The following is a 24927-nucleotide window of genomic DNA, read 5'->3' on the forward strand; positions in this document are numbered from 1 at the left end:
TCTGCTGTGGGTCCAGAACTGTCTGCTGTGGGTCCAGAACTGTCTTCTGTGGTGCTAGAACTCAGGACCAAATCTTGTGTGCGCTGGTCCTCTACTCAGTCTACCTAGCACAGGCTTTCCCCGTCAGCTGTTGGGCTAAACCAACAGTCCTCTGAGAAAGGAAAGAGAAGGGGCTACTGACCAGCTCCTAGCCAGCCAGGCAGCCAGCCACCCACCCACCCACCCAGCCAGCCAGCCAGCCAGGCAGCCAGCCAGCAAGCCAGCCAGCCAGCCAGCCAGCCAGCCACCCACCCACCCAGCCAGGCAGCCAGCCAGGCACCCAGCCACCCAGTCAGCCACCCAGCCAGCCAGCCAGCCAGCCAGCCAGTCAGCCAGGCAGGGTTACAATCAATTACACACGGAGTTGAACTCAGGCGATTTCCGGTCAGGCTTTCTAGGCAAATAGCCTTATTATCATAGAGCCTGCACAATACAGCTGATTCATCCAGAAGTAGAACTATTCAGCTGTGTTTTCCTTTGGTCAACTGGGATTAAAAAAAAAATCTGGTACAGGAGAGGCACTGCAGGCACTGGGATGTCTGTTCTGGTCTAGTTGAATGGAATTTATAGACAGCTTGGTCACACAAGTTATTCAAACCTATACTATAGCAGTAGCTCCTGAAACAGATGGTGTGGGACATGGACTCATCTTTCAAAATAATATATGACATGGACAAATTTGGAGTTTACTTGTACACAATATTCTCAAGGCCAGTTATCACACAAACAGACCACCACATTGGCTGTAACTCATGTGATCAGCAAGGCCATCCACATGACTCAGCTTTAATGGGTTTCAGATTTTATTGTGGTTTGTAATACAATGTTCCACTCATGCACAGAAATAGTGCCCAACAGAAATAACATACTTTCACCTTGGTCTTTTTTTATTCAATATAGTAACCATCTCTAAACCTTTCTCTTCACAGATTCTGGACAAAGCAGCGCACCCCAACTGTCTCCTTCACATCTCTGTGGATTCTACCCTCTGAACATCTCTGACCCTAGCCGTCAGACTCCTACCACCCACCGCCACCATGCTTAAGAACAGCAAGGTGACCCTGGGTATCCCTTACAGTGAGCCCGTCACTGAGTCAGTGGCGGACCTCCTGACCCTGGCCGAGCCCCTCGACTATAAGAGCAGCCGGATGAGTATGGGCCTCAGCCCCGGGGCCCAGCCAGCCATGGGCAAGGGCCTGCTGCCTTCCCCAGGGGACGAGGAGGGGAGGCCGGCCTGGAACAGCAAGCTGCAGTACATCCTGGCCCAGGTTGGGTTCTCTGTAGGCCTGGGCAACGTCTGGAGGTTCCCTTACCTGTGTCAGAAGAACGGAGGAGGTGGGTACTGGAGATTCTGGGTATTGTAGTCTCTGATAGAGAATAATGGGGAGAACCCAGTGTATCTTTATTTGACCTAAGTGAACTGTGTTATAATGATGAGGATGGTGATGATGTTGATGACAGTAAGGATGACGTTCACAATCAGGGTTCAGACATTGACAACTATAACCCTCCAGCTCCTATGGGTGATATTGGGTGACAGGACCCAATTTAGCAGGTGGAAAATATGCTTCAATCATGACTTAACGTGCTGTGGATCAGCCTCCCAGGACATCTACACAATGGAGAGCAGGTGGCAACGACAGTGTAAGAGGTTCCTGTTTCTATCATGTTAAATATTAGCCACTATCAGTATCGACCATCAGTAGGCCTAATAACCAAACTGCCAATTTACTGTTAGTTCCGTTCGGTTGGTATAGCCTACATAATCATTCCATTTAATTGCATTGTTTCTTTTACATTAATTTGCTTCCTCTGTAAACGCAGTCATGGGCGTGAGGTTGTTGCTGAAGATCATTAGTAACAGTTCATAATATCAAACTAAATGTATGGATAATTAAATCATTGTGGAGTGGGGCGCAGACCATTCCGTAACAGTTTGAACCCGACTGAAGGCGCAATACTTGGCTGTGCCATCACACAGTTCCATGGTCAGTGCAGGCAACAGACGTGGGTACAGCCTACTATTGTACACTATTCTCCCTATTATAATTCTATGTACACAACCCAACATTACCATGGGTTGAAAAACTGAATGTGGCCATTTTATGAATGAATCAAACAATCGTTTTCTTTCTTTCATGCATAAAAGGCTCTCCAAACCAGTTTTTTATGATTCATAGCTACTTTCTTAAACCTAACTAGTCTACAAGATCAGAGTTTTTTATTTTTTATATTCCAATTGGTGCTGAAACGGAATACGAATATGCATATATTTAGGTTTCTTTTTAATCGATCCCTACCTAATATTCTGACCCCGTTCTCTCGATATATTCTAACGAGACTGTCGACAAAATTACAACTAAAACGTACACCGTATTTAAAGGGATGCCTTGAGATAAATGTATATCCTAATACTATGGTACCCTAGTATACCCTAGTACTATAGTACCCTAGTATACCCTAGTACTATAGTACCCTAGTATACCCTAGTACTATAGTACCCTAGTATACCCTAGTACTATAGTACCCTAGTATACCCTAGTACCATAGTACCCTAGTATACCCTAGTATTACCCTCCACTGGGATACTGTCCTACCCTAAACACTGCACTGTGTCAGCTCTGTGAACAGATACTGGGCTCCTGAGTGGCGCAGTGGTCTAAGGCACTGCATCGCAGTGCTAACTGTGCCACTAGAGATCCTGGTTCGAATCCAGGCTCTGTCGCAGCCGGCCGCGACCGGGAGACTCATGGGCGGCGCACAATTGGTCCAGGGTAGGGGAGGGAATGGCCGGCAGGGATGTAGCTCAGTTGATAGAGCATAGTGTTTCCAACGCCAGGGTTGTGGGTTCGATTCCCACGGGGGGCCAGTATAAAAAAATATGTATTCAGAGCGTCTGCTAAATGACGTAAATGTAATAGTCATAATTGAGTTTAGGCATTCTGCAATAAACTGCACTTGGCATTCAGGAAATGAGAGATACATTAGCTTAAATGCTGCAGATGTATTTTCTCTGTAATGTGACAGTAACACTATTTGCTTGGAGGACAATGAAGCAGTCATACTATGTTACCATGCATCACCAGCCATCAAATCAAATGTTATTGGTCGCATAAACGTGTTTAGCAGATGTTACTGCGGGTGTAGCTTCTAGCTCCGACAGTGCAGTAATATCCAACAATTTCACAACATATACCCAGTACACACAAATCTAAGTAAGGAATGAATTATGAATATATACATACATGGACGAGCGATGTCAGAGCGGCATGGACTAAGATACAGTAGAATAGTATAGAATACAGTATACACATATGAGATGAGTAATGCAAAATATGTAAACATTATTAAAGTGACTAGTGTTCCATTTCTTAAAGTGGCCAGTGATTTCTAGTCTATGTCTATAGGCAGCAGCCTCTAATATGCTAGTGATGGCTGTTTAACAGTCTGATGGCCTTGATGCACCTGTACTGACCTTGCCTTCTGGATGATAGCGGGGTGAACAGGCAGTGGCTCGGGTGGTTGATGTCCTTGATGATCATTTTGGCCTTCCTGTGATATCGGGTGCTGTAGGTGTCCTGGAGGGCGGGTAGTTTGCCCCCGGTAATGCGTTGAGCAGAACACACCACCCTTTGGAGAGCCTTGCGGTTGCGGGCGGTGCAGTTGCCGTATCAGGTGGTGATACAGCCCGACAGGATGCTCTCAACTGTGCATCTGTAAACGTTTGTGAGGGTTTTAGGTGCCAAGCCACATTTCTTTAGCCTCCTGAGGTTGAAGAGGCTCTGTTTCGCCTTCTTCACCACACTGTCTGTGTGAGTGGTCCATTTCAGTTTGTCAGTGATGTGTACGCCAAGGAACTTGAAGCTTTCCACCTTCTCCACTGTGGTCCCGTCGATGTGGATAGGGGGGTGCACCCTCCGCTGTTTCCTGAAGTCCACGATCATCTCCTTTGTTTTGTTGACATTGAGAGAGAGGTTATTTTCCTGGCACCACACTCCCAGAGCCCTCACCTCCTCCCTGTAGGCTGTCTCGTCATTGTTGGTAATCAAGCCTACTACTGTTGTGTCTACTGCAAACTTGATGATTTAGTTGTAGGCGTGCTTGGCCACGCAGTCATGCATGAACAGGGAGTACAGGAGTGGGCTGAGCACGCACCCTTGTGGGGCCCCAGTGTTGAGGATCAGCGAAGTGGAGGTGTTGTTTCCTACCTTCACCACCTGGGGGCGGCCCGTCAGGAAGTCCAGGACCCAGTTGCACAGGGCGGGGTTCAGACCCAGGGCCTCGAGCTTAATGATGAGCTTGGAGGGTACTATGGTGTTGAATGCTGAGCTATAGTCAATGAACAGCATTCTTACATAGGTATTTCTCTTGTCCAGATGGGATAGGGCAGTGTGCAGAGTGATGGAGATTGCATTGTTTGTGGATCTATTGGGGCGGTAAGCAAATTGAAGTGGGTCTAGGGTGGCAGGTAAAGTAGAGGTGATATGATCCTTGACTAGTCTCTCAAAGCACTTCATGATGACAGAGGTGAGTGCTACGGGGAGATAGTCGTTCAGTTCAATTGCTTTCTTGGGTACAGGAACAATGGTGGCCATCTTGAAGCATGTGGGGACAGCAGACTGGGATAGGGAGAGATTGAATATGCCCGTAAACACACCAGCCAGCTCAGGATAATGAAGTAGTCATGGAGGTCCCTCCAGTTCTCAACCATCCCTGAGGAAGTAGTCATGGAGGTCCCTCCAGTTCTCAACCATCCCTGAGGAAGTAGTCATGGAGGTCCCTCCAGTTCTCATCCATCCCTGAGGAAGTAGTCATGGAGGTCCCTCCAGTTCTCAACCATCCCTGAGGAAGTAGTCATGGAGGTCCCTCCAGTTCTCAACCATCCCTGAGGAAGTAGTCATGGAGGTCCCTCCAGTTCTCATCCATCCCTGAGGAAGTAGTCATGGAGGTCCCTCCAGTTCTCAACCATCCCTGAGGAAGTAGTCATGGAGGTCCCTCCAGTTCTCATCCATCCCTGAGGAAGTAGTCATGGAGGTCCCTCCAGTTCTCAACCATCCCTGAGGAAGTAGTCATGGAGGTCCCTCCAGTTCTCATCCATCCCTGAGGAAGTAGTCATGGAGGTCCCTCCAGTTCTCATCCATCCCTGAGGAAGTAGTCATGGAGGTCCCTCCAGTTCTCAACCATCCCTGAGGAAGTAGTCATGGAGGTCCCTCCAGTTCTCATCCATCCCTGAGGAAGTAGTCATGGAGGTCCCTCCAGTTCTCATCCATCCCTGAGGAAGTAGTCATGGAGGTCCCTCCAGTTCTCATCCATCCCTGAGGAAGTAGTCATGGAGGTCCCTCCAGTTCTCATCCATCCCTGATGAAGTAGTCATGGAGGTCCCTCCAGTTCTCAACCATCTCTGCTAAAAGTGAAGTGTGTGCACGCATGTACTGGATACACATCACAGAGTGAGAGCGACCATCTTAGGTTTCATATCTCACTGTCTCGTTCCTCTCTGATCTTTCTCTTTATATATATATATATATAATAAGCTAAATGGAACATGTATGTGTGTATCCCAGTGAAACCTGACACCATTGTAGCCTCAAGTCCAGGCTCTCTCTCTCTCTCTCTCTCTCTCTCTCTCTCTCTCTCTCTCTCTCTCTCTCTCTCTCTCTCTCTCTCTCCCCCTCTCCCTCCCTCTCTCTATCTCTCTCTCTCTCTCTCGCCCTCTCTCTCTCTCCCCCTCTCTCTCTCTCTCTCTCTCTCTCTCTCTCTCTCTCTCTCTCCCCTCTCTCTCTCTCCCTCTCTCCCCCTCTCTCTCTCTCCCCCTCACTCTCTCTCCCCCTCTCTCTCTCTCTCTCTCTCTCTCTCTCTCTCTCTCCCCATGGTGCCGCTACACTGTGTTGACGTCACGTTGTCTTCTCTCTCAACTGGACTTGTTGTTAGTGAGTGATGATGCTCTATGTGCACAGTGGAGCTAAAAGAGGGAGAGTAGAGAGGTACAGTTTAGTGGAAGACGAAGAGAGAGAGAGAGACAGGAGGTGGTTGACTGGCTAACTGACTGACTCACTGTGGCAGGCTAATAGAGGACATGACCATCACAAAGTAGTCTGGCTTTGTTTTGGTTGACATGAGCTTTTCCTTCCCTCCAGAAGGCTGTTTCAATATGACCTTTAATGATTGTAATTTACCCTCTCCCTCTCCTCCTTCTTTCCTCCACTTCTCCTTTCCCCCCCCCCCCCCCCTCCTCTCTCAGGTGCGTACCTGGTCCCCTACTTCATCCTCCTCATCCTCATCGGGATCCCTCTGTTCTTTCTGGAGCTGGCGGTGGGACAGAGGATCCGGCGTGGGAGCATTGGAGTGTGGAACTATGTTTACCCTCAGCTAGGAGGCATCGGGGTCTCCAGTCTAATGGTGAGATGCACACACACACACACACAAGTTCCTTGGTGTCCTTATCACTAAGGAATTAACATGGTCCACACACACCCACACAGTTGTGAAGAGGGCACGACAGTGCCTCTTCACCATTAGGAGGCTAAAAAGATTTGGCATGGGCCCTCAGATCCTCAAAACGTTTTACAGCTGCACCGTTGAGAGCATCACCGCTTGGTACGGCAACTACAAGGCACCCGACCGCAAGGCGCTACACTGTGGCCAAGCTCCCTGCCATCCAGGTCCTCTATACCAGGCGGTGTCAAAGGAATGCCCCAAAAAATTGTCTAAGACTCCAGCCACCCAAACCACAGACTGTTCTATCTGCTACCGCACGGCAAGGAGTACCAGTGCACCAAGTCTGGAACCAACAGGACCCTGAACAGCTTCTACCCCAAAGCCATGAGACTGCTAAACAAGACTGCTAAATAGCTAATCAAATGGCTACCAGCTGCTGCTACTGTTAATTATCTATCCTGTTTTCTAATCACTTTATATCTGCCTATATGTACTAGCTACGTCAGTTACCTCGTACCCCTGCACATGGACTCGGTACTGGTACTCCCTTTATATAGCCATGTTATTACCTCTTACCCCTGCGCATCGACTTGTTACTGGTACTCCCTGTATATAGCATGTTATTACCTGGTACTCCCTGTATATAGCCATGTTATTACCTGGTACGTCCTGTATATAGACATGCTATTACCTGGTATTCCCTGTATATAGACATGTTATTACCTGGTATTCCCTGTATATAGCCATGTTATTACCTGGTACTTCCTAAAATATAGCCATGTTATTACCTGGTACCCCCTGTATATAGCCATGTTATTACCTGGTACTTCCTAAAATATAGCCATGTTATTACCTGGTACTTCCTGTATATAGCCATGTTATTACCTGGTACTTCCTGTATATAGCCATGTTATTACCTGGTACTTCCTGTATATAGCCATGTTATTACCTGGTACTTCCTGTATATAGCCATGTTATTACCTGGTACTTCCTGTATATAACCATGTTATTACCTGGTACTTCCTAAAATATAATCATGTTATTACCTGGAACTCCCTGTATATAGCCATGTTATTACCTGGTACTTCCTGTATATAGCCATGTTATTACCTGGTACTTCCTGTATATAGCCATGTTATTACCTGGTACTTCCTGTATATAGCCATGTTATTACCTGGCACTTCCTGTATATAGCCATGTTATTACCTGGTACTTCCTGTATATAGCCATATTATTACCTGGTACTTCCTGTATATAGCCATGTTATTACCTGGTACTTCCTGTATATAACCATGTTATTACCTGGTACTTCCTAAAATATAATCATGTTATTACCTGGAACTCCCTGTATATAGCCATGTTATTACCTGGTACTTCCTGTATATAGCCATGTTATTACCTGGTACTTCCTGTATATAGCCATGTTATTACCTGGTACTTCCTGTATATAGCCATGTTATTACCTGGCACTTCCTGTATATAGCCATGTTATTACCTGGTACTTCCTGTATATAGCCATATTATTACCTGGTACTTCCTGTATATAGCCATGTTATTACCTGGTACTTCCTGTATATGTTATTTTTACTTGTCATTGTTATTCATTATTCACTCTATGTATTTCTTCCTTGTGTTACTATTTCTATTTCTTATGATTTTATTATCTTCAACTCTGTATTGTTGAAAAAAGGACCCGTAAGTAAGCGTTTCACTGTTATTCTACACCTATTGTTTACGAAGCATGTGACAAATAAATTTAGATTTGACTAGATTTTTATCGGGTTGTCCAGTCGTATGGTGAGACCTAATGTGCCTTGTCACATACATATAGCAGCTATCCTTGCTCTCAGAGTTCTAGGTTCCAGATTATGCTATCTGGCAATGCAAGAATAGAATAGTTTATTGTCCTCCGACAAGCAGCCAAGCACCCAAATATACACCATTCACCAGGAAATGAAAAAGCAGTTTTGATCTCATTGTCTCAGTATACCTGACAGACGTGGTCTGATGAGACATTTTGCTCATCTTCCCTCAGAAGACCTTCCCAAATTAGCAGCTTCCCTCAGAAGACCTTCCCACATTCGCAGCTTCCCTCAGAAGACCTTCCCACATTAGCAGCTTCCCTCAGAAGATCTTCCGACATTAGCGGCTTCCCTCAGAAGTGTCACGACTTCCGCCGAGGCTGCCTCCCCTCCTTGTTCGGGCAGGTTTCGGTGTTTGTTGTCACCGGCTCACTAGCTACTGCCGATCCCATTCTCATCACTCCACTTGTCATGTCTTGTCTTGTCAATCACACACACCTGGTGATCATTCCCCTAATTAGTAAGTGTTACCTCTGTTCCCCTTGTCTTTGTGAGTGATTGTTTCATTGTGAGAGCGAGGAGCTCGGTTGAGCTACTCTTCCATTTGTTATTGCCAAGGTGGAATATTTCCCTTGTGATAGTTTCGTATTGACGCTGCGTGCATTTTATTTATGTAAACGGAATAAACTCTGGACTTCGGTGTTTTACCTTATGCGCCTGACTCCTTCATTCACACCTCATCGCAGAATCACTCACCCGCTGAATGGAGTCAGCAGGAGAAGACCGCATGCCTGGAGTTGTGGCAAGGGTCCAGGAGCATTCCTCGATGTTGGCCAGCTTGGGGGAAGCGATGGATCGGGTTCTTCAGGTAGTACAACGCCTGGAGAGGAGAGGACCCGATCTATCGAGACCAGCTGGTTAACCGGATCCAGCCACCTACATCCCAGCCACTGGAGGGATCCAGATATCCCGGCCACCGGCGTTTGATGGGACGGCAGTGCGATGTAAGGGATTTCTGCTCCAACTAGAGTTGTATTTCTCCAGCATCAGGCCGGCGCCACTGGAGCGGGGAAGGTATCCGTCCTCGTTTCCTGCCTTTGTGGGAGAGCCCTGGAGTGGGCCAACGCGGTGTGAACGATGGAGGTGCCGCGTTGGAGGACTACGGGGAGTTTGCTCGCCTCTTTCGGGCCGTTTTCAATCACCCACCTGAGGGTCGAGAGGCGGGCGAACGACTGGTCCATCTGAGGCAGGGGACGAGGACCGCACAGGACTACGCGCTGGAGTTCCGGACGCTGGTAGCGGGGTCCGAGTGGAACGAGCGGGCCCTGATCGACCATTTCCATCACCTAAGGGAGGACGTCAGACGGGAGCTAGCCTGCCGTGATGCCATGCTATCGTTCTCCCAAGTGGTGGACATGGCCATCCGGCTGGACAATCTGCTAGCAGCCAGAGGACGTCCTGGTAGGGGTCTGCCCGTTCCCTCTCCGGACGACTCTGATCCCGAGCAGATGGAGCTGGGGGGAGCCGCCAGTCGAGAGAGGGCAGGAGGACAGCGACAGTGCCACTCTGGTGGCACGAAGGGACAATCCAGGTGTCTAGGTGTTTCTGTTGGTGCGACCACGGTGGAAAGTCCAGACGGTACCCCCACTTCACCTGCTTCCTCAAGTTTCTTCTTTGTGAAGAAGAAAGATGGCGGTTTACGCCCGTCCATTGATTATTGACCACTGAATAAGGTGACTGTACGATTTAGTTATCCTCTTCCCCTCATTTCTTCAGTGACTGAGTCAATGCATGGAGCCCGTTTTTTCGCCAAATTAGACCTCAGGAGTGCCTACAATCTGGTGCGTATTCGGGAAGGGGATGAGTGGAAAACCACATTCAGCACAACCTTGGGGCATTATGAATACCTGGCGATGCCCTACGGTTTGATGAATGCTCCATCCGTTTTCCAGTCCTTTGTGAATGAGGTGTTTCGGTACATGCTTGGTCGCGGTGTGGTGGTCTACATCGATGACATCCTGGTGTATTCCGCTACGCGCGCTGAGCATGTGTCCCTGGTTCGCAAGGTACTGGTCCGGCTGCTGGAGAATGATCTTTATGCCAAGGCAGAGAAGTGTGAATTTTTCCAGCAGTCAATCTCCTTCCTCGGATACCGCATTACTACCACAGGTGTGGAGATGGGGGGAGATCGCATTTCAGCCATGCGTAATTGGCCGACTCCAACCACGGTGAAGGAGGTGCAGCGCTTCCTTGGCTTTGCCAAGTACTATCTGAGGTTTATTCGGGTTTTTGGCAAGGTCGCAGCTCCCATTACCTCCTTGTTGAAGGGTGGGCTGTCCCAGCTCCGCTGGTCTGCTGAGGCCGATTTGGCCTTCAGTAGATTGCGGGGTCTGTTCACCTCAGCCCTGGTACTGGCTCACCCCGATTCATCACTACCGTTCGTAGTGGAGGTGGATGCGTCCGAGGTAGGGATAGGCACTGTCTTATCCCAACGCTCGGGCACGCCACCCAAGCTCCGCCCCTGTGCCTTCTTTTCGAAGAAGCTCAGCTCGGCGGAGCAGAACTACGGCGTTGGTGATCGGGAGCTGCTGGCTGTTGTCCGAGCTTTGACGGTGTGGAGGCATTGGCTCGAAGGGGCGAAACACCCTTTCCTCGTCTGGACAGACCACCGTAACATGGAGTACATTCGGGCAGCGAGGAGGCTGAATCCTCGCCAGGCCAGGTGGGCCCTCTTCTTCACCCGGTTTGATTTCACACTCTCATACATTCCGGGTACGAAGAACGTGAAGGCAGACGCACTGTCTCGGCTGTATGACACAGAGGAGAGGCCCAGTGACAACACCCCCATACTCCCGGCCTCATGCATTGTGGCGCCGGTAGTATGGGCGATGGACGCGGATATAACGCAGGCATTACGCACAGATCCATCTCCACCGCAGTGTCCATCTGGGCTGCAGTACGTGCCTGCGCTTATCCGTGATCGTCTGATCTACTGGGCACACACGACACCCTCCTCTGGTCATCCAGGTATCGGTCGTACAATGCGCTGCCTGACCGAGAAGTACTGGTGGCCTACCTTGGCTAAGGACGTGAGGGTGTATGTTTCCTCATGCTCAGTGTGCGCCCAGAGTAAGGCACCTAGGCACCTCCCAGCGGGTAAGCTACAACCTTTACCAGTTCCACAACGACCATGGTCTCACCTTAGTATTGATTTTCTTACTGATCTTCCCCTCTCCCGAGGTAACACCACTATCCTGGTCGTTGTGGATCGCTTTTCGAAGTCCTGCCGCCTCCTTCCTCTGCCCGGTCTCCCCACGGCCCTACAAACTGCGGAGGCTCTGTTTACTCACGTCTTCCGGCACTACGGGGTACCAGAGGATATAGTGTCCGACCGAGGTCCCCAGTTCACGTCTAGAGTCTGGAAGGCGTTCATGGAACGTCTGGGGTCTCGGTCAGCCTGACCTCTGGATTTCACCCCGAGAGTAATGGGCAGGTGGAAAGGGTGAATCAAGATGTGGGTAGGTTCCTGCGGACCTACTGTCAGGACCGGCCGGGGGAGTGGTCGGTGTTCCTGCCATGGGCAGAATACGCTCAGAACTCTCCCCGCCACTCCTCCACTAACCTAACACCCTTCCAATGTGTTTTGGGTTACCAACCGGTCCTGGCACCGTGGCACCGTGGCACCAGAGCCAGACCGAGGCTCCTGCGGTGGATGACTGGTTTCGGCGCGCGGAGGAGACTTGGGATGCTGCCCACGTTCGCCTCCAGTGCGCCGTGCATCGTCAGAAGGCAAACGCTGACCGCCACCACAGGGAGGCCCCGGTTTTCGTTCCGGGGGATTGGGTCTGGCTCTCGACCCGGAATCTGCCACTCCGCCTGCCCTGCCGGAAGCTGAGCCCGCGGTTTGTGGGACCGTTTAAAGTCCTGAGGAGGATAAACGAGGTTACATACAGGTTGTTACTCCCCTGATTACCTTATTAACCCCTCGTTTCATGTGTCTCTCCTCAGGCCAGTGGTAGCTGGTCCGCTCCAGGAGTCTGAGGTGCGGGAAGTTCCTCCACCTCCTCTGGACATCGAGGGGGCCCCGGCGTACTCGGTCTGTTCCATACTGGATTCGAGGCGTCGGGTGGGGGGCCTTCAGTATCTCGTGGAGTGGGAGGGGTATGGTGCTGGGTCCCAAGGAGGGACATCCTCGATCCCTCCCTGTTGAGGGATTTCCACCATCGCCATCCGACTCGCCCTGGGGGGGGGGACTGTCACGACTTCCGCCGAGGCTGCCTCCCCTCCTTGTTCGGGCAGGTTTCGGTGTTTGTCATCACCGGCTTACTAGCTACTGCCGATCCCATTCTCATCACTCCACTTGTCATGTCTTGTCTTGTCTATCACACACACCTGGTGCTCATTACACCAATTAGTATGTGTATAAGTGTTCCCTCTGTTCCCCTTGTCTTTGTGAGTGATTGTTTCATTGTGAGAGCGAGTAGCTCGGTTGAGCTGCTCTTCCATTTGTTATTGCCAAGGTGGAATATTTCCCTTGTGATAGTTTCGTATTGACGCTGGGTGCGTTTTATTTATGTAAACGGAATAAACTCTGGACTTCGGTGTTTTACCTTATGCGCCTGACTCCTTCATTCACACCTCATCACAAGAAGGCCTTCCCACATTAGCGGCTTCCCTCTGAAGGCCTTCCCACATTAGTGGCTTCCCTCAGAAGGCCTTCCAACATTAGCGGATTCCCTCTGAAGGTCTTCCCACATTAGCGGCTTCCCTCAGAAGGCCTTCCAACATTAGCGGATTCCCTCAGAAGGCCTTCCCACATTAGCAGCTTCCCTCAGAAGGCCTTCCGACATTAGTGTCTCTAGAAGGTTCAAATCAGACATGCAGACATCAGCACTACCAGTCCCTTTCATCTGTCAAATGTCACAACCCTCCATCCTCACTCCTCTCAGGCAGAACAGAGTCCCACTGCCTCCTGTCCAGGAGCAGTAGTGGAAAGGAGTAGTATGGATGTTGCTAACTGACGGACCAAAAGGCTAGCCTAGAGTGAGTGACAGTTGACTTTAGATCTCAGGGCTTGTGACATCACCAGGCTCATGTCTGCATTTGCTACATCTACAACCAGCCAGCCAGTCAGTCAGTCAGTCAGTGAGTCAGACAGACAGCCAGTCAGTCAGACAGTCAGACAACCAGTCAGCCAGTCTGTCAGAAAGACAGACAGACAGTCAGTCAGTCAGCCAGTCTGTCAGACAGTCAGCCAGACAGTCAGCCAGTGAGTCAGCCAATCAGTCCGTCAGCCAGTCAGTCAGTGTGTCAGTCAGTCAGCCAGTCAGTTATTCAGTCAACCAGTCAGCCAGTCAGTCAGCCAGTCAGCCAGTCAGCCAGTCAGCCAGTCAGCCATACAGTCAGCCAGTCAGTCAGAAAGTCAGACAGTCAGCCAGCCAGTCAGTCAGCCAGTCAGTGAGTCAGCCAGTCAGTCAGTCAGTCAGAAAGTCAGACAGTCAGTTAGTCAACCAGTCAGTCAGTCAGTCAGACAGCCAGTCAGTCAGTCAGTCAGTGAGTCAGCCAGTCAGTGAGTCAGCCAGTCAGCCAGTCAGTCAGTGAGTAGTCAGCCAGTCAGTCAGCCAGTCAGCCAGTCAGTCAGTTAGTCAGCCAGTCAGTCAGTAAATCAGCCAGTCAGCCAGTCAGTCAGTTAGTCAGCCAGTCAGCCAGCCGGTCAGTCAGTCAGTCAACCAGTCTGTCAGCCAGTCAGCCAGTCAGCCAGTCAGTCTATCAGACAGTCAGCCAGCCAGTCAGTCAGCCAGTCAGTGAGTCAGCCAGTCAGTGAGTCAGCCAGTCAGTCAGTCAGTCAGAAAGTCAGACAGTCAGTTAGTCAACCAGTCAGTCAGTCAGTCAGACAGCCAGTCAGTCAGTCAGTCAGTGAGTCAGCCAGTCAGTAAGTCAGCCAGTCAGCCAGCCAGTCAGTGAGTAGTCAGCCAGTCAGTCAGCCAGTCAGCCAGTCAGTCAGTGAGTAGTCAGCCAGTCAGTCAGCCAGTCAGCCAGTCAGTCAGTTAGTCAGCCAGTCAGTCAGTAAATCAGCCAGTCAGCCAGTCAGTCAGTTAGTCAGCCAGTCAGCCAGCCGGTCAGTCAGTCAGTCAACCAGTCTGTCAGCCAGTCAGCCAGTCAGCCAGTCAGCCAGTCAGTCTATCAGCCAGTCAGTCAGCCAGTCAGCCAGTCAGCCAGTCAGGTGTGGCAAGCTGGCTGGATGGCTCTGTATCAATAGCCACTACAGTAGCTACTAGCTAGCATAACAATTAAGCATTCTATTGGGAATACATCTTAGAATGAAGCATTCTATTGGGCATACATCTTAGAATGAAGCATCGTATTGGGCATACATCTTAGACAAGACCATGGTGCTTGCCTATGGAGCAGTGAGGGGAACGGCACCTCCGTACCTTCAGGCTCTGATCAGTCCCTACACCCAGGCGAGGGCATTGCGTTCATCCACCTCTGGCCTGCTGGCTCCCCTTCCTCTGCGGAAGCATAGTTCCCGCTCAGCCCAGTCAAAGCTGTTCGCTGCTCTGGCACCCCAATGGTGGAACAAGCTCCCTCACGACGCCAGGACAGCGGAGTCACTCACCACCTTCCGGAGACATTTGAAACCCCACCTCTTTAAGGAACACCTGGGATAGGATAAAGTAATCCTTCTACCCCCCCCCCCCCCCCCCCCAAAAAAAAGTATAATTGTAAAGTGGTTATCCCACTGGCTATAGGGTGAATGCACCAATTTGTAGTCGCTCTGGATAAGAGCGTCTGCTAAATTACGTAAATGTGCCCTTGAGCAAGGCACTTAACCCTAATTGCTCCTGTAAGTCGCTCTGGATAAGAGCGTCTGCTAAATGACTAAAATGTAAATGTAAATGTAAATGTAGAATGAAGCATCGTATTGGGCATACATCTTAGAATGAAGCATCGTATTGGGCATACATCTTAGAATGAAGCATTCTATTGGGCATACATCTTAGAATGAAGCATTCTATTGGGCATACATCTTAGAATGAAGCATTCTATTGAGCATACATCTTAGAATGAAGCATTCTATTGGGCATACATCTTAGAATGAAGCATTGTATTGGGCATACATCTTAGAATTAAGCATCGTATTGGGCATACATCTTAGAATGAAGCATCGTATTGGGCATACATCTTAGAATGAAGCATCGTATTGGGCATACATTGTAAGTAGTATGCTGTACTGTGGATATTGGATGTTGCAGTCAGTGCAGAAGGCCTTATAGCACTATGCAGCCCTGAGGGCTGAGGCAGGCTGGATGTGGCACCAGGAGCTCAGCTCTGCCCAGAAGCTATAAATACGACCACAGAGGACTAGCTAGAACACTTCTGGAAGAACGCACTTCAATTATTCATAGACACTTCAGCTGTGGGCTGCATTAGTGTCTGAGCAGAGAACACAGAGAAGTGGTCCTGTACATAAAGGCTACAGAATGTGAATTGAGTTGCCTGTTTAGCTTTGTGTGTTGTGTGTTGGCTAAGAAAGCCATATGTTTGTGTAACCAGCTAGACTACGCCACCCTTTGGTTGACGGAAGCTCTGAAATGCTATGGGTTTCCCAAACATAGACATATCAAATGAACAAAATAAATACACCAGAATACAAAAATAGATGTTTGTAGGTTGAGCAATGACAAAGGTTTCTGACAAAGACCTAAGGATTGTTCTACCTCTCTCTGTCTCCTCTCTGTCTCCTCTCTGTCTCCTCTCTGTCTCCCCTCTGTCTCCTCTCTGTCTCCTCTCCGTCTCCTCTCCGTCTCCTCTCCGTCTCCTCTCCGTCTCCTCTCCTCTCCGTCTCCTCTCCGTCTCCTCTCCGTCTCCTCTCCTCTCCGTCTCCTCTCCGTCTCCTCTCCGTCTCCTCTCCGTCTCTTCTCAGTCTCCTCTCCGTCTCCTCTCCCTGTCTCCTCTCTGTCTCCTCTCCGTCTCCTCTCTCTGTCTCCTCTCTGTCTCCTCTCTGTCTCCTCTCCGTCTCCTCTCCGTCTCCTCTCTGTCTCCTCTCTGTCTCCTCTCTGTCTCTCCTTTAGGTGTGTGGCTTCGTGGGCCTTTAGTACAAGCCAGTGACAGCTCTACCTCTCTCTGTCTCCTCTCTGTCTGTCTCACTAGGTGTGTGGTTTCGTGGGCCTGTACTACAACGTGATCATCGGCTGGAGTATCTTCTACTTCTTCCAGTCATTCCAGTACCCACTGCCCTGGGCAGAGTGCCCCATCAGGGTGGTCAACGGGAGCCAAGCCAGTGAGTACAAAACACAAATTCTCTCAGAACGTACAGACAGCTAATACTAACATGCTAACGTAATGCTAATGTGAGGTGAGTGGATGAGCAAAAGGCTAACATGAGGTTCCCTGCCTCCTGCCTCTTGACTGGCTGTGTGCTGCAGCTGCCTGCCGTCACTCTTTGACAGCTGCTGAATACTCACAGAGACTGGGCCATACGTTCTGACATGATGCTGCATCAGGGCTGCTCTCTCAGATCAGTTAAGGACTATCCCACACAGTTCAGCTCAGCTCAGCAGATATATGGCAGATAGACAGACAGATAGATAGACAGACAGATAGACAGCAAATAGACAGACAGACAGACAGATAGACAGCAATCTTAGACTTCACTCTATTTCACAGCTATTTCTATTTCTCACTTCACATTTCTCAAACCTTCTCCTCCCCCTCTCCCCTCCCCCTCTCTCCTCTCTCCTCCCCCTCCTCCCCCTCTCTCCCCCCCTCTCTCACCTCTCTCCTCCCCCTCTCTCACCTCTCTCCTCCCCCTCTCCCCTTCTCCTCCTCCTTTCCCCTCTCCTCCCCCTTTTCTCTCGCCTCCCCCTCTCGCCTCCCCCTCCCCTCTCCCCTCTCTCCTCCCCTCTCACCTCCCCCTCTCCCCTTCTCCTCCTCCCCCTCTCCCCTCTCTCCTCCCCTTCTCTCTCCTCCCCCTCTCCCCTCTCTCCTCCCCTTCTCTCTCCTCCCCCTCTCCTCCTCTCTCCTCCCCCTCTCCTCCTCTAGTAATCGAACCAGAGTGTGAAAAGTCTTCTGCCACTACCTACTTCTGGTACAGGCAGACCCTGAACATCACCAGCACCATCGAGGACAGCGGAGGCCTGAACTGGAGGATGACCCTGTCCCTGTTCGCCGCCTGGCTCATCGTCTGTCTGGCAGTGATCAAGGGCATCCAGTCATCTGGGAAGGTAACATGCAGGGACGTATATATACATACAGTACATATGGGCTCCCGAGTGGCGCAGCGGTCTAAGGCACTGCATCTCAGTGCTTGAGGCGTCATTACAGACCCCATGGTTCGATTCCAGGCTGTATCACAACCGGCCGTGATTGGGAGTCCCATAGGGCGGCGCACAATTGGTCCAGCGTAGTCCGGGTTTGGCCGTCATTGTAAATAAGAATTTGTTCTTAACTGACTTGCCTAGTTAAATAAAGGTTAAACAAATGTACAGTGCCTTCGGAAAGTATTCAGACCCCTTGACCTTTTCCACATTGTTACGTTACAGCGTTATTCTAAAATTGATTAAATAAATAAAAATCCTCAACAATCTACACACAATACCCCATAATGACAAAGAGAAAACATGTTTTTAGAAAAAATTGAAATACCTTATTTGCATAAGTATTCAGACCCTTTGCTATAAGACTCGAAATTGAGCTCAGGTGCATCCTGTTTCCATTGATCATACTTGAGATGTTTCTACAACTTGATTGGAGTCCACCTGTGGTAAATTCAGTTGATTGGACATTATTTGGAAAGGCACACACCTGTCTATGTAAGGTCCCACGGTTCAAAAGCCATGAGGTCGAAGGAATTGTCCTTAGAGCTCCGAGACAGGATTGTGTCGAGGCACAGATCTGGGGAAGGGTAACAAAACATTTTTGCAGCATTGAAGGTCCCCAGGAACACAATGGCCTCCATCAGTTTGGAACCACAAAGACTCTTCCTAGAGCTGGCCGCCTTCCTGAGAAATCTGGGGAGAAGGGCCTTGGTCAGGGAGGTGACCAAGAACTCAATGGTCACTCTGACAGAGCTCTAGAGTTCCTCTGTGGAGATGGGAGAACCTTCCAAAAGGACAACCATCTCTGCAGCACTCCACCAATCAGGCGTTTATGGTAGAGTGGCCAGATGGAAGCCACCCCTCAGTAAAAGGCACATGACAGCCACTTGGAGTTTGCCAAAAAAGCCACCTAAAAGCTCTCAGACAACTCTCCCGAGTGGCGCAGTGGCCTAAGGCACTGCATCGCAGTGCTAGCTGTGCCACTAGAGATCCTGGTTCGAATCCAGGCTCTGTCGTAGCCGGCCGCGACCGGGAGACCCATTGGGCGGCGCATAATTGGCCCTGCGTCATCCAGGGTAGGGGAGGGAATGGCCGGCAGGGATGTAGCTCAGTTGGTAGAGCATGGCGTTTGCAACGCCAGGGTTGTGGGTTCAATTCCCACGGGGGGCCAGTATGAAAAATAAAATAATGTATGCACTCACTAACTGTAAGTCGCTCTGGATAAGAGCGTCTGCTAAATGACTAAAATATAAATGTAAACAAGATTCTCTGGTCTGATGATTGAACTCTTTGGCCTGAATGCCAAGCGTCACATCTGAAGGAAACCTGGCACCATCCCTACGGTGTAGCATGGTGGTGGCAGCATCATGCTGTGGGGATGTTTTTCAGCGGCAGGGACTGGGAGACTAGTCAGGATTGAGGCAAAGATGAACGGAGGAAAGTACAGAGAGATCCTTGATGAAAACCTGCTCCAGAGCGCTTAGGACCTCAGACTGGGGCAAAGGTTCACCTTCCCACAGGACAACGACCCTAAGCACACAGCCAAGACAACGCAGCAGTGGCTTCGGGACAAGTCTCTGAATGTCCTTGAGTGGCCCATCCAGAGCCCGGACCTGAACCCGATCGAACATCTCTGGAGAGACCTGAAAATAGCTGTGCAGCAACACTCCCCATCCAACCTGACAGAGCTTGAGCGGATCTGCAGAGAAGAATGGGAGAAACTTCCCAAATACAGGTGTGCCAAGCTTGTAGCATCATACTCAAGGCTGTAATTGCTGCCAAAGGTGCTTCAACAAAGTACTGAGTAAAGGGTCTGAATACTTATGTAAATGTAATATTTCGGTTTGGATTTTTAATACATTTGCAAACATTTTTAAAAACCTGTTTTTGCTTTGTCATTATGGGGTATTGTGTGTAGATTGATGAGGTAACCTAACAAAATGTGGAAAAAGTCACGGGGTCTGAATACTTTCCGAAGGCACTGCATATATACACTATCTGAAGGTATATATGGCTCTGGAAAGGTGCAGGGGCATTGTCTTCCAACAGCTCCTGTATGTTGTTGTAACGTGATTATGTGGTAAGACAGTGGGGGAGGGGTTACTTGAGAAAGAAACACTGGTATTGTTGAAATTGTTCTTGAAGGCGGCTCAAGAGATCCATTCAGTTGTTTGTGGAGTGTTATAGAATACTTGTGTGCTGGAGTTTCTACTGTTTCAAATCCAGACATTTCCCTATAGACTTTCTATAACTACCACACTGTATGAATATATGTCCTCTCATCTGTGTACGTATATTGATTTTCATGAAGAGTTTTATACTGGCTGAATTGTGACATAACTTATGATGAGAAAGGCTAAAGTGCTAAAGCATATCACGATTCAATACTATTTTTGTATTTTCTTATGTTATGGGGAAAGAAGCATGCAAAATTGATGAGGTTAGTCTTAAGAGGCCACTAGGCTCAGTGTGGTTAGATAATACACTATATATACAAAAGTATGTGGACACCCCTTCAAATTAGTGGATTTGGCTATTTCATGCCAGACCCGTTGCTGACAGGTGTATAGAATCGAGCACACAGCCATGCAATCTCCATAGACAAACATTGGCAGTACAATGGCCTCACTGAGGAGCTCAGTGACTTTCAATGTGGCACCGTCATAGGATGCCGCCTTTCCAACAAGTCAGTTCGTCAAATTTCTGCCCTACTAGAGCTGCCCCGGTCAACTCTAAGTGCTGTTATTGTGAAGTGGAAACGTCTAGGAGCAACAACGGCTCAGCCGTGAAGTGGGAGGCCACACAAGCTCACAGAACGGGACCGCCGAGTGCTGTCCTCGGTTGCAACACACACTACAGAGTTCCAAACTACGTCTGGAAGCAACGTCAGCACAAGAACTGTTAGTCGGGAGCTTCATGAAATGGGTTTCCATGGCCGAGCAGCCGCACACAAGCCTAAGATCACCATGCGCAATGCCGCGTCGGCTGGAGTGGTGTAAAGCTCGCTGCCATTGGACTCTGGAGCAGTGGAAACGCGTTCTCTGGAGTGATGAATCACGCTTCACAATCTGGCAGTCCGACAGAGGAATCTGGGTTTAGCGGATGCCAGGAGAACGCTATCTGTCCCAATGCATAGTGCCAACTGTAAAGTTCGGTGGAGAAGGAATAATGGTCTGGGGCTGTTTTTCATGGTTCCGGCTAGGCCCCTTAGTTCCAGTGAAGGGAAATCTTAACGCTACAGCATACAATGACATTCTAAACTATTCTGTGCTTCCAACTTTGTGGAAACAGTTTGGGGAAGGCCTTTCCAGTTTCAGAATGTCAATGCCCCTGTGCACAAAGCGAGGTCCGTACAGAAATAGTTTGTTGAGATTGGTGTGGAAGAACTTTACTGGCCTGCACAGAGCCCTGACCTCAACCCCATCAAAACACCTTTGGGATGAATTGGAACGCAGACTGCGAGCCAGGCTTAATCGCCCAACATCAGTGCCCGACCTCACTAATACTCGTGGCTGAATGGAAGCAAGTCCCCGCAGCAATGTTCCAACATCTAGTGGAAAGCCTTCCCAGAAGAGTGGAGGCTGTTATAGCAGCAAAGGGGGGACCAACTCCATATTAATGCCCATGATTTTGGAATTAGATGTTCGACGAGCAGGTGTCCACATACTTTTGGTAATGTAGTGCATGTTGGCTGGCTCACAACTTTGCATCCCAAATGGCACCCTATTCCCTATATAGTGCACTATATTCAGAATAACAATGTGCTTTCATCTCAGTCCAAACAATGAGTCATGATCACAACACAACATCCAACCCACATTGTGGAATAGGGAAATTCATAAGAGACATTGCCAAGATCTGACACACTCTGACTACGTTCCAAATGGCACCCTATTCCCTACTTTTTTTTCCAGTTGCCCTGGTCAAACATGGGACTCTGTAATAATCCCATTATGGTAGCAAGGCCGAAGACATTCACAGAAATGCTTGAGGAAGAGAATCTCTCTCTCTCTCTCTCTCTCTCTCTCTCTCTCTCTCTCTCTCTCTCTCTCTCTCTCTCTCTCTCTCTCTCTCTCTCTCTCTCTCTCTCTCTCTCTCTCTCTCTCTCTCTCTCTCAAAACCTCAAGGATTCCTCTCTACATCAGGGAACACTACACAGATCTACACAACCACAACAAGTACATACTGTGGGCTCTGTGTGCGTGTATATACAGTGTGTGCGTGAATATACAGTGTGTGCATGTATGCCCATGTCTGTCTTAGCGTCTTCTACACTGTGAGACTACGGCAGTGTGGTAGTGTCCATGGTAACAGCTTGATGTGTGTGTCGTCCTCTGTCTGTCGCCCCCCCTCAGGTCATATTCTTCATGATAACAGTTTGTGTGTGTTTGTGTGTGTGTGTGCGCGCCTGCGTGCACGTGTGTGTGTGTGTGCATTTGTGCATGTGTGTCTGTGTGTGTGTGTGTTTTCTCTCCCCTCAGGTGATGTACTTCAGCTCTCTCTTCCCCTACGTGGTGTTGATCTGTTTCCTCGTCAGAGGCCTGATGCTCAAAGGATCTGTTGACGGCATCGCTCACATGTTCACCCCAAAGGTACACACACACACACACACACTCCAAACGGTACACACATACACACACACTCCAAAAGGTACGCACCACACCATCCTTCATCTGTGGTTCTGAGAATTACAGCCCCAAAGGTTCATATATTCATTATAAAAGATAACACACACGCTAACCTCAGTCTGACACGCTAACCTCAGTCTGGCACGCTAACCTCAGTCTGACTCGCTAACCTCAGTCTGACTCGCTAACCTCAGTCTACACGCTAACCTCAGTCTGACACGCTAACCTCAGTCTGACACGCTAACCTCAGTCTGACACGCTAACCTCAGTCTGACACGCTAACATCAGTCTGGCACGCTAACCTCAGTCTACACGCTAACCTCAGTCTATACGCTAACCTCAGTCTGACACGCTAACCTCAGTCTGCATGCTAAACACAGCCTGCATGCTAACCTCGGTCTGACACGCTAACCTCGGTCTGACACGTTAACCTCAGTCTGACACGCTAACCTCGGTCTGACACGCTAACCTCGGTCTGACACGTTAACCTCAGTCTGACACGTTAACCTCAGTCTGGCACGCTAACCTCAGTCTGACACGCTAACCTCAGTCTACACGCTAACCTCAGTCTGACACGCTAACCTCAGTCTGCACGCTAACCTCAGTCTGACACGCTAACCTCAGTCTGCATGCTAAACACAGCCTGCATGCTAACCTCGGTCTGACACGCTAACCTCGGTCTGACACGCTAACCTCAGTCTGACACGCTAACCTCAGTCTGACACGCTAACCTCAGTCTGACACGCTAACCTCAGTCTGCACGCTAACATCAGTGTGACACGCTAACCTCAGTCTGACACGCTAACCTCAGTCTGACACGCTAACCTCGGTCTGACACGCTAACCTCGGTCTGACACGTTAACCGCAGTCTGACACGCTAACCTCAGTCTGACACGCTAACCTCAGTCTGACACGCTAATCTCAGTCTGCACGCTAACATCAGTGTGACACGCTAACCTCAGTCTACACGCTAACCTCAGTCTGACACGCTAACCTCAGTCTGCACGCTAACCTCAGTCTGACACGCTAACCTCAGTCTGCATGCTAAACACAGCCTGCATGCTAACCTCGGTCTGACACGCTAACCTCGGTCTGACACGCTAACCTCAGTCTGACACGCTAACCTCAGTCTGACACGCTAACCTCAGTCTGACACGCTAACCTCAGTCTGCACGCTAACATCAGTGTGACACGCTAACCTCAGTCTGACACGCTAACCTCAGTCTGACACGCTAACCTCGGTCTGACACGCTAACCTCGGTCTGACACGTTAACCGCAGTCTGACACGCTAACCTCAGTCTGACACGCTAACCTCAGTCTGACACGCTAACCTCAGTCTGCACGCTAACATCAGTGTGACACGCTAACCTCAGTCTGACACGCTAACCTCAGTCTGCACGCTAACCTCAGTCTGACACGCTAACCTCAGTCTGCATGCTAAACACAGCCTGCATGCTAACCTCGGTCTGACACGCTAACCTCGGTCTGACACGCTAACCTCGGTCTGACACGTTAACCGCAGTCTGACACGCTAACCTCAGTCTGACACGCTAACCTCAGTCTGACACGCTAACCTCAGTCTGACACGCTAACCTCAGTCTGCACGCTAACATCAGTGTGACACGCTAACCTCAGTCTACACGCTAACCTCAGTCTGACACGCTAACCTCAGTCTGACACACTAACCTCAGTCTGACACGCTAACCTCAGTCTGACACACTAACCTCAGTCTGACACGCTAACCTCAGTCTGACACGCTAACCTCAGTCTGGCACGCTAACCTCAGTCTGACACGCTAACCTCAGTCTGACACACTAACCTCAGTCTGGCACGCTAACCTCAGTCTGACACGCTAACCTCAGTCTGGCACGCTAACCTCAGTCTGGCACGCTAACCTCAGTCTGACACGCTAACCTGTCTGCACGGAAACGTCAGTCTGCACGCTAACCTCAGTCTGCACGCTAACCTCAGTCTGCACGCTAACCTCAGTCTGCCACGCTAACCTCAGTCTGCACGCAAACATCAGTCTGACACGCTAACGTCAGTCTGACACGCTAACCTCAGTCTGGCACGCTAACCTCAGTCTGCACGCTAACCTCAGTCTGACACGCTAACCTCAGTCTGCACGCTAACATCAGTCTGACACGCAACCTCAGTCTGCACGCTAATCTCAGTCTGACACGCTAACCTCAGTCTGACACGCTAACCTCAGTCTGACACGCTAACCTCAGTCTGACATGCTAACCTCCTGAGTGGCGCAGTGGTCTAAGGCACTGCATCGCAGTGCTAGCTGTGCCACTAGAGTCGCAGCCGGCCGCGACCGGGAGACTCATGGGCGGCGCACAATTGGCCCAGCGTCGTCCAGGGTAGGGGAGGCAATGGCCGGCAGGGATGTAGCTCAGTTGATAGAGCATGGCATTTGCAACGCCAGGGTTGTGGGTTCGATTCCCACGGGGGGCCAGTATAAAAAAATAAATAAAATGTATTCACTAACTGTAAGTCGCTCTGGATATGAGCGTCTGCTAAATGACTAAAATGTAACGTCAGTCTGCACGTTGTGTACCCAAAGGTACGACACAGCCATCCAACGTCCAACACTATCTCTGACTCCATCTCAAACACAGGGCTTTGGCTCTCATCACACACTCAGACTAGAGAGCATTGTTACAGAGCTCACATCCTGAGAGGAGAGAAATGTT

The 24927-nt window shown here is 49.7% G+C and overlaps 1 protein-coding gene across 1 annotated transcript in view; it reads left to right on the forward strand.

Annotated features, from left to right (window-relative positions):
- Positions 1-1076: 1076 nt before the first annotated feature.
- The window catches only part of LOC311148066 (sodium-dependent neutral amino acid transporter SLC6A17-like), a gene marked incomplete at both ends in the record, with an annotated part of 29809 nt that continues 5958 nt past the window's right edge, over positions 1077-24927 (forward strand). Inside the window, 5 exons of the mRNA XM_084184959.1 lie at positions 1077-1374; positions 6281-6438; positions 16434-16563; positions 17325-17506; positions 22081-22191. Of these exons, the coding sequence (XP_084041085.1) occupies positions 1077-1374; positions 6281-6438; positions 16434-16563; positions 17325-17506; positions 22081-22191 (879 nt within the window). The remainder of the gene's footprint in view (positions 1375-6280; positions 6439-16433; positions 16564-17324; positions 17507-22080; positions 22192-24927) is intronic.

The sequence above is a fragment of the Coregonus lavaretus genome (assembly GCF_964263955.1).
Source record: "Coregonus lavaretus genome assembly, chromosome: 20".
Classification (NCBI taxonomy): domain Eukaryota; kingdom Metazoa; phylum Chordata; class Actinopteri; order Salmoniformes; family Salmonidae; genus Coregonus; species Coregonus lavaretus.